Genomic DNA, 10,927 nt, shown 5'->3' on the forward strand with positions numbered 1-10,927 from the left:
AGTTCTAATTCTCAACCACTGCCTTAGAGCAGCTACCCATTAGTAACCTGCTCTTGTTAATAAAAAATGAACCAAATGATATAATGTATTGATCTTTCCATTTTCCATGGGAAATCCATTAATATTGTTCTCTTTCATTAACAGAAATTAAATATAATGAAGATAAAACAATTCACTTTTTTAATGTCCTGCACTTTTGCCTAAAATGGCCAAACAAAATTCTCCTTCACTAATTCAAGTTGTAAAACAAGTTGCAGAGCAGCAGCATTCCCAGCTGTCAGAGATAGAAAAAAACAAAACAGTTCTTTTCCAATTGCAGGTAATAAACCCTGTTTAAAGTAGCTTAATTAATTTATTTTTTTTCATTAGATGAGGAAGTATTCTTATGAAAAAAGAAGCTGATGGTATTTTGTTCTTTTTTTCTGGGTGTTTGCATTTAAGAGTAAGGCAGCTATGCTGTTCCTGTGTGTGGCATTTAGGCTTAGACAAAACTCTGTATGTCTGTTGTTAGTAGTAAAGTTGCAACACAAGTAAGATTTCATTATTGCAGGTTTTTGCAGAAGCTTTTATTTTATATTTGAAAAAAAACCAAAAACAACCCAAAATGAAGCAACACCCCAAAAAACACTAAGCAACACCTACAAAGCAAACTCAGAGAAACTCAATATGAAGTTAGAGCTTTCTGAAATTTTTATGGTGATTTCCTAAGAAATTAATGGGGGGAAAAAAGGATATTAAAAGCATCTTTTTTTTTTTTTGGTAGATTTTCACCAGAATCTGCCTTTTTTTCTTAGCATCCTTTTAATACAAAATACTATTTTTTGTGCATTTGAAGTAGGTATCCTAGATAGTCATTAAATACTGGTTTTATTTAGGAATATTTTGTAGAACACTGGATACATGTAAGTTTTGTGAAGACTGTAATCATTGCTGTTCTAATCTCTCACAGAATTTACTAAGCTTTCAATAATTATTTAACCTCTGAGATCAAACTTTCATTGAGAAACTTACCTGTAATTCTGAAGGAAGACCCAATAGTGTTCAGGCATTTTTAAGCATGGGAGAATGCAGATGGCAATAGTAGAGTCCCCATTGTAACACATGTCAATAGCCTTCCAACTGAAACAGTTGAGGTTTGAAATTTTGTGTGAAGATATAACTTCTCTGAAAGAGCAGTGAAAATGTTTATTGCTTAGGATTGTCAATTGACTGGCAACACTTTGCAAGAAGCTTTCTCCTAATGATATACCATCCTGTAATATAGTATGTTGATGATGCAACAGTTGCGATCAAACAACTTAAACAAGGGTATCTGTTCTCAGAAAAAAACACAGAACTTTAGAGCCCATGTAATTTTAACTCATTTAGTTTCTTCATCTTCCACACATTTCTTTCAAAAAAGACCAAACCCTAGGAAATTCCATACAAACAATAAAGTTAAATAATTAGGAACTTAAAGGCAGAATGCAAAACTGTTTTTTCATCTTTATATCTATTCTGTTGTGTATGTGCCTTGGAAGACATGAAAAACAATAATTTCCTTTCCAAAATTGAAGATCTTTGCGATTAAGATCTTTTGCTTTCCTGTTCTCAGTAAATGGTGGCTGGCAGTGACAGAAATCCTGCTAAAATTGTAGCCCAAGATTTCCAAATGAAAAGTTACACAGAAACTTTTTGTTCTCAACAGTTAATAATGTCTTAATCTGTTCAAGACATTGAGTAAGAGATTTTGCAGCACTCATAATGGTTCCATTAGGGAGAAGATAATGGGTGACATAAATCATGATGCTAATTCTCTCAGTGCATTAGTGTTGGCTGTTACGTTGGGTGCGATTCATCCTAGCTATCTTACATCACCTACAGGTCAGATACTAAGCCTGTGTTAGTCATCTAGGCTCCCTTGGTATTCATCAAAGAGGGAGAAATGTTTCTGGGGCAGCAATTGAACCCTCCCATCTTAGATTGACATGTAAATGTGGCACTTAGGAACATGGTTTAGTTGTGGACTTTGCAGTGCTAGATTAATGGTTGGAGTTGATGATCTTAAAGGTCTTTTCCAACCTAAATGATTCTATGAGTCTATGATTTCTTATGATGGGTTGAAGGACTGCTTCCTGGAGTCATTGAATTCTCATCGGTGAGAAGATACAGAGGCCTTTTTAGGACTAGGTGCATATTTAGAGGGGGCAGGGAGTGGGGAGGGGAATAAAACTAGCTGTGATTAATCCATCTATAATGTACTACTGTGATGAAGGTGGGATTAAAAACTTCAGCAGAATAGGCTAGGAAGCTCCATTACCCTGAACACCCATCTATGTGTTTGTGTGGGTTCGTAAGCGGTTTTTGACATGGTTAGTTACTTCTGGTCTCATTAAGACTTAACCGGATTTTAGCTCTAAACAAGTGTTAGGACTGAGTTTGATCTGTCATGTCCTATGTATTTTGCAAATACAAGGAATTAAAATTAATTCTAGGGTACTTTATTTCGTATTTTAGGCTCAATCTAAGGGGAGAAGTCTAAGATAGTGTTCTTGCATTGTGCCTCTAAGGTGACGATTTTAGGAAATGAAACTATCTTCCATTCAAGCCGTGTTAAACAAGTGGAAAAGAAGACTCTTTTGAAAAAATGTTAATTACAGTGTTTAACTAAAAAAAGAAACTGGAATATTTTACAGGCAAAGTTCCAGGAACTAGAAAAAGAAATGGGTTCTATTGTGTTAGAAACGAAGACAACAGAAAGGGAAATATATCTGCAAGATGATGCCATAGAAGTGACAAAACACCACTGTGAAAATCTGGAGGCCGAAGTCAGAGCCCTGTATTCTGAAAATTTAAAGCTGAGACTTGATGCAGAAACAGTACAAGAAGAGTTTGAGATGTCATTTGCAAGAAATAATGAATATCGGGAAAAAATAAAGGCTCATAAATATCTCTTTTGGGAGATGGAAAGTAAAATGCCAGTTATGATTGAGCTTGCTAAGAAGAAAGCTATTGTTCAAGAATTAAAGACAAAAAAGGAGGAGTTAATGTGTGATCTGCAGAATCCAGAAGGGTCTGTTGTAAAACAAGTGCAGGTACTGTATTTCCTCTTTGATTCTTTTTGTTTAGCATTGAATAATTTTGGCCTAGTCTAGCTAGTATGATTATTTTGTGTATATTTATAGTTCATGAGGGACTGACTTTGGAGACAATATTTATAGTTTATAATGCTACATTAATTGAAAAATATTTGACATGTATGCAGTAAAAAAATCATAAGCCAATGTTACCTGTATATTGTTGTGAAAGTCAGGTTTATTCTATGGGATCGAATTAACTCAGCTATGAAAAAAGTTACAGAGCTGTAAATTAAACTGTATGATTGCCAAACTATTTGTGGGCTTTTTTGAGTTGTTGGATAAACTTACGTGAATACTTTTTAGAATTCTGTGGAACATTGCCATGTTGTTCCATTTTTCATGTAAAAGCACAGTATATTACCTTTGCTGCCCAGTAGCAAACTACAGTTGAGCTGTTTGCCAGCAGGAGGGAGATTTGATGAGATGGTAATATAAAGAAGGAGAGAAGGAAAAAATACTTGTTTTGGTGTTATAGGCCTACACTGTTGTTTTTACGTGACCCTAATTGCAATACTTAATAAAAGCTTAATAAAATACTTAATAAAATGTAAGAATTATTCACCATAAAACTTGACCATTATATGAACAAAATCAAGTATGAAGTTGGAATAGGGTCACAGATTAAAATTCTGAGACAACTTGCATTCCTGAAAATTGGGTATTACTCTTTTCATGTATATTGCTGAAAATTTGGTTGTACAAGCAAATCTTTAAATAATGATTAAATAAAGATTCATTAACATTGTACTTCCCCATGAAAAAGAAAAATCTATCTCAAATGTTACATTTTTACATTAAGTATTCTTTGATTTTCCAATAAATTACATTTTAAAAAAAATGAAGGCAACCAAAATGAGTTCAAATTCCTGTATTGTTGTAGTTGTTTGCACATTTCAGATCAAAGGTGTATCTTCCTAATTATGTGTACCTTTGTAAGCCATGTTATGAATTATTTTAATTATTAATTTCAATTGCAATTCTTAATTTAATTTAATTATTATTAATTATGTTAATGTTAAACTGTTTATTATACATCTTTATCTCATCTATATTAATGAAGCAAGACTGTTAGAATGTGGCATTTTAAATTAGTTTAATAGATGCACTGCAACTTTTTAAGAAGGGGATTTCTTTATCTTGACTTACATCTGCAGGAAGAAATTACGCTTTTACAAAGGGAAATCACAACATTGAAAAAGTTCATCAATAATAAAAGAGATTTGCTTGAAGAAGAGAGAAAAATGCATGCTAAGCTTAGAAAAGAAATTGAGGTGAGTCATTTGAATAAAATATAATTACAGTTCTTCTGACAGAATGTAGATAGTGCAAATGAATTTTGAAGTATTTGTACAATGTTGCTGGCCATGCATTATTCAAGTATGTACAATAACCATGCTGTCTTAAATTCTTGATACTGATAGTCTTTCTAAAACTCAGAACTCAATTGCCATCATGAGAAAAATTGATGTTAAGAACCTTTTTTCTCAAGTCTTTAAAGAAGGAATTCAGCTGTGAACTTCTGAAATGATGCCCTGAAAAATAAAAAGGACACTGAATGATACTAAAGCAAAATACATGGTTTTTTATTTCTGTAATACTTTTGAAATACTTTAAATTCCACTGCTGACATGATTATTCATGACTTGTCTCATGGTTCCTGATAACTCATCAATGAGAGAATCAATTGCACCAAGAAAATGGACTTCCCATGAATCTCCCTAATTTGAGCTGAGATTAAATGAGGGATAACACAGCAGCTCCTAATTACCTGCCAAGATACAATTCTGATAAATAGTTGAAACCTTTTTTTAAATAATTGAACCATATTTTATATTTTGTTCCTTACTGAAATACTTTGTATGTCTAGATAGTTTTTAGTTTGGAAGTTTCACATCATTTATCTTGTGAGTTCAAATAAATGCCACAAAATTTAATGAGTGAAGCTTGACAATATAGAGATTAACTGATGTAAGGTTAGCTCTATTGCCCATTGTAAAATCTAGGAGGTAGAAGGAATCATTTTTCATATTACAGGGAACAGCAGAGAATTTTTAAATGTTAAAGCGAAACACAGCCACTTTAGAACAGGTCTGTGCTATTCAGCATTTGAGAAAATATTTTATTATTAAGGCAACATCCTTCTAAGAAACTTCTCTAAACTGAAAGTGAAATTAGCCAAAAAGTGATGTTCCATTATCAAATTTAATTAAGCAGTGAAGGTTAACCTGTTCTTCAGTTGTTTGGATTATACAATCTAATTGTCTCACAAAGAAGCAGGTTTACAAATTGCATCTTTAAGGGTGTTATTTTCTATTAAGTGCTCTCTGGTAAGCAATCTGATTTTTGATATAAAAACTGACAGTCGACAGTCAGAGACATTAATGCCCAGCAGTCATCAGCATAACTGAGAAAAGAATACTCAAGATAAAGTGAGGTACTAGATACACAGATGAGGTTCCATTGAGCTGCAGTGGTGGGATTCAGCTACAGACTGCTGACACCTAAATTTGATTGGTTGGTAGGAGGTGACTACACGTGAGTCAGACAGGTTCCCAGAACTGCTTGTGGTGAGGCCCTGGCACAGGTTGCCCAAAGAAGCTGTGGCTGCCCCATCCCTGGCAGTGTTCAAGGCCAGGTTGGACGGGGCTTGGAGCAACCTGGTCTAGTGGAAGGTGTCTCTGCCCATGGCAGGGGGTTGGAACTAGATGAGCTTTAAGGTTCCTTCCAACCCAAAACCATTCTGCCATTTCTATGATTCTGTGATTCTATGATTCTATGTCATATTAGTAATCCCTGCCTCGGCAGATGTGCCAGACAGTTTCCAATAATGATGCTAGAAACACATTTCTAAAAAAGGCAGTTAATATTGATCATAATGTTTCAGTGTCATGCAACCCCTTGTGGTGTTCACATCCTGCAAGCGTGCATTCAGATGAGTGAATCTGACAGCTTCCTTTAAAAGCTGTGGAGGATTAAAGTGGAGAGCCAGGCAACATGAAGGAAGACAACCCATCACCAGTAAAAGAAGGCAGTGTAGTTTATAAAGCATGAGTTAGAGACTGGCAGGAAGTCACTGGCAATGTTGTAGTTCTGATGCAGCCGGACATCATCGTGTGTATGTTAAATACAGTGTAATAATGTTTCAATAAGCAAACACAAGAATTACTATAAACCGCAACTCGTATGCCATTCCAACTAGGGTAAGTAAGACCAAATATTCATTGAGTGAATGCCCATTATTTCCATTTTATTATGATGAATGTTTCATGATTTTATACTTCAGAATGCAAATTGTCAAAAGCTTGTCCGCAGCCATCCTTCTCCACGTAAGGTACCAATGAGTGCAAAATTGATACAGTACTGCATTGCCACAGTATTGCCTTTCTAAGAAAAACATAGCTTTTTAAATGCAGTGCGACAGTGAAGGTGCTACTACAGACATCTAGGTTACCTTACTTGTATTCTCATTTATACCCAAACACACTTGTCAAAAAATGAAAATTTCTTCCTTTCTCACCTCTAACTCTGGAGCCTGAAATTTTCCATGTAGAAATTTTGCCTTAGCTGTGAGGTGCTGACTCTCTGACTGGGATTTACTTTGTTAAATTTCAGACATCTACAGGGCAGATACCCACATTGCACTCCTCACTTAAGCTCTTAGTGGGACAGAGCTTTTCTTCCCTTAGTGGGAAAGAGAGGTATGATTCATATAGTCCTAAAGCAGATATCTGCAATAAGTCAGATTAATGGCTTCCTAGATGTCTGTGTCCTCTCAGTAGCTGTAAAGTGAACATGGAATGACTTGGTCAAATGTCAGAACCTACACTTAGAGTTAGGTGAGCTGGACTCACCTCTGTAAGTAGTTTCACGTTTCTTGAAATAAGTTTTGAAGTGAACTTTCTTCTATTTTATTAGGTACAGAATAAAAGATATGATGCTATTCTAAAACGTTTGCATTGCCAGCTGAACAAAGTCCATTCAAATAAAAGACAATGGCACTGGAACATTCAGCAGTTGGAGAAGAGAGCAGCAGAACTACGGAAGTGTCTTGGAGTAGCAGCATTACAAAGTAGCATGTAAAACAAACCTAACAAAGCTACAATATGGGTAATCCTTTCCAGACAGAGGAGGGTTGGGGCTTTTTCTCTCTTTTTTTTTTTTTTTTTTTTTTTTTTTAAATACTAAAAATATGAAGTAGTCTGGTAGCTGGGACAGGGCTCAGTGATTTATTCCTTTTTAAAGTTTTTCTCTCTTTAATTCTGTGACCTGAACTAGGTTGCACACAATTTGTAATGCTTTGGAATAACTTTGTTTTTTTTATTTTTGACTGTAGCCAGAGGCTCTTCAGGAAGAAAGTTACTGACATTTCCAGGTGCTTTCAAAATATGTACCAATTTTATCTCAAAAGTCATTTGAAGTCAACCAAATAAGATTTAAGGAGTTCCTTTTTATTTGTTATGCCTCTGAAGATTGAGATCTAAATTTTCTCCTACAAAAAGAAGATTAATATCTGTGTATATTTGCATTCTTGAGATACCAGAATTCTAGATCTTTTATACACATCCCTTATTATTGCAACTTACTAAGGAACTCTGAAAGCTCTGATGGCCTGTGTAGGAACTTCTTACAGGTGGTGGACCTGCCAGGATGTCCTAACTTGGGAGACAAGGAGGACATAGGCTGTCCAGCTATAAAAGGCTTAGGAACAAGTATGCTCAGAACTGGGCTTCAAATAATCTGACTTCAACAGGCCTAATATATGATAGTAAAGTGGAATGAGTAAGTAAAGAGAGTACTACATATGGTCTGCCTTTAAAATGGAACAGCTCACTGTCTAGAAATAAGAATGCATTCATTATTGATGATTGATTACAGAGGAACTTACTGTGTAGAGGATTTTAATTAGCTAGTACTAGCCATCTGACATCTAAGTGCTTAATGTTTGGTAAGACGATTCTTCACAGAAACGATGACCTATTAAAAATTCTTGTTAAAATTGTAATGAACAGTAGGCTTTTTTCTTTGCCTTGTTTTTGTGATGTGCTTGGCATCTGGGGAATTTGTGGTACATTCTCTGTTCTTACACTTAAAGTAGTAGCTCTGACGGAACATAACCTGTAACATTTATCTGTTCTATGGAAGCAGCTTTTTATTTCAGATGTTGTTTTGAATAATTTAGATTTATCTTTACTCCTGAATAAAAAATGAAGACTTGAGCAAATTGAGTATTTACTGTGGAAAATGTTAAACTGCCTGTATATTGTTAGCTTAGGAAAGCAAAGTTGAAAATGCAATGCTGTTATTACTTGTATTAGAACATTCATATATTCATGTATATTTACATTTACCTTAATATGTTATTTCATTTAATATAAAGTTATTTTAAGCAATATGCTGACTCATGAAGGCTCTCTCTCAACTTTCTTTGTTAGATTCTCAAGTTTGGTTTTGGCTTGGTCTTCTTCCTTTGCAATATTATCAACTAGGCTACTTCTGTTAAAACAATAATATAGAAATTAAAACCTCAATATACTATGCTATAGTAACAATAATGCGATACAAATAATTTTCTGAGTTAAAATTTTTCTAACTTAATTTTCTTTTAAAAGAAGATGAAGAAAGGCATCTTAAAGCTAATAACAGAACATTGAGTCTTATCAAGTAGATAGTTCATAACTGTAATGTTCCAACTGTTTATCCACACACTCATCAAAACAGCTTGCATTTTATGCATGTGTATCTTCTAGAAAGGGATCTAGAATTGAAAAATTGGGGAATTTACTGATAGTTTCAGTGATTAACTGTTCTTCTTTTCTTTCGCATAATTTCTAATTTCAATTTATTCAGCCATCCAGTGAACTGAGTGTACTTGATATCTCTCCATAAAAATACTTATGCACTGTCTTTTCGCTGAATTGAATAGATCAAGCCTTCCAAAGTTATTGACTGTCAGGTCTGACTGAGAGCTTTAGCTTAATGTATCCTCCCAAAAGTGGTACAACATCCAAAATTCTCCGGGCATTAAGACTTCCCTTAAATGTGCCTTTTACCACTGATACTGTCTTGTTTTCATATTTAGCTTCTAATTATTTCTGAAGCAGAACAATTAATGCATTAAAATACATTTTGCGTCAGCTGCACAAATTACTTCAACCAAATTTACGTTGACACTTATTACCATGGTTAGAGTATCACAGTTTAACCTTGCACTTTATTACCAGTTGAAAACAACTCTAGCAAACAATCCAAACCTTCTTGTATAACAAAAATATCATGCCTTTATTTTTCTTTTTGATCGATGAAGATGTTCACAATTACTTCTCTGGGTATTAGGGCAGTTTCCATGTATCAACACAGGTACAACATGATACACTCATAACAAGCAAGTAGGTTGATCCTATGTTTTCCTTTTTCCCTTTCCTAGATCTCAGCAAGTTTCAGTATCTCACATTACTTTTATGGGTCTTTCCACATTTTGAAATTGTTTAATATAATTCAATAAAGGTGAATATAAGAGTTGTACATAATACTCCTGCTAGTGCTAGAGGAAATGTTCCCTTCTCCTACACAGAGGCCCACATCACTGTCCCAGTTCAATGCCACAATTACAGTCTCTCATCCCAGATAAACATGATTTATGTGTTTTACTCAACTGCCTTGGCACCTGAGTTGATTCATCTCTGACATCTGAAGCTTTGATTGTCCTCAGTCCCCATCAAACTTGTAGAAGGCTTTAGTCACTGGTACACCTGAAATCTGTATTCAGCTGTTTCAAGTGGTAAACACCACATTTTACAGGATCAAATATATTTTGCACACTTGTGATTAAACAGAACTTTGTATCATACAGTATTTACATATTTTCCCAGGTGCAGCATTTCAAATTTAACTTTCAATATTTAACAGATAATAAATACAGGAAAGGCATAAACATTTGACTAGTGAATTGCACTTAATTGGGAGAAAACCTCATCAAGGAAAAAACTCAGCCAAAACAAGGAACTATAAATTACTGCCTTCTCTAAACTATCAGCATTCTGTCCAACACATGAAAAAAGAAATGTATGTAGCTTCTTATAAAAATGTCTAATTCCAACAAATCCTGGCAACCTGCTGAGGCTGATTTTTCTTGGTACAATGTTGAACAGTAGTAGGTTGATCTCAGGGCATTTTATTTTCCTTAGCAAGCAAGCACAGACAGTAGGAGAATGATTTATGATTTTGGGAAATAACTCAGTGAATGCACTTTATGTTCTTATTACACGAGGCTCACACAGCTCCTGGTGGAGAAGCTGCCAAACCCTTATCAGTCTTTCTGAGGATGGGCGTGGGGCTGGCTTCAGCACTCTGCTGGCCGTGGGAAGAGGAGTGTCTGCCCATGCTGCACAGCAAGGCATGTAAATAAATACGAGTGTGGAAAAACTTATCAACCAACCACTCCTACCCACTGCTTAAAAGTTTGAAGCACAGGAAACTGGATTTATTCCAGCAATATAGTATGAGTAAGAACATATTGGGGAAACTCCACACTTGACAGGGAAACAATAGAGCCATTGCATCACATCATATGATGTAGCAAGTGTATTGACGGGTGCTGAAGGGGAGGATTTCCCCTTGCTGTAAGCTATGCTCCACATGAAACCCTTTCACATGACTCCAAAACCTCAGATGCTGGAGCAGAGGAAATATGTCAGATAATAGAGACATACCTGCTAAGATCTTGCTCTCATCAAGGCTACCTGTGATACACAACAGAAGAGGGAAGGTGGGTTGAGGAAAGGTACCAGTGTTATGATGCTTTGCCTCTG

General features: G+C 35.2%; 1 protein-coding gene across 1 annotated transcript; it reads left to right on the forward strand.

Annotated features, from left to right (window-relative positions):
• Positions 1–205: 205 nt before the first annotated feature.
• On the forward strand, positions 206–7,199 carry CCDC122 (coiled-coil domain containing 122). Its single transcript, XM_010011847.1, has 4 exons — positions 206–319; positions 2,676–3,074; positions 4,274–4,390; positions 7,035–7,199. Exons 1-4 carry the CDS (start codon positions 206–208, stop codon positions 7,197–7,199), a joined length of 795 nt encoding a protein of 264 aa, XP_010010149.1.
• The last annotated feature ends 3,728 nt before the right edge of the window (positions 7,200–10,927 follow it).

Source organism: Nestor notabilis, unplaced genomic scaffold (assembly GCF_000696875.1).
Source record: "Nestor notabilis isolate BGI_N333 unplaced genomic scaffold, ASM69687v1 scaffold17470, whole genome shotgun sequence".
Classification (NCBI taxonomy): domain Eukaryota; kingdom Metazoa; phylum Chordata; class Aves; order Psittaciformes; family Psittacidae; genus Nestor; species Nestor notabilis.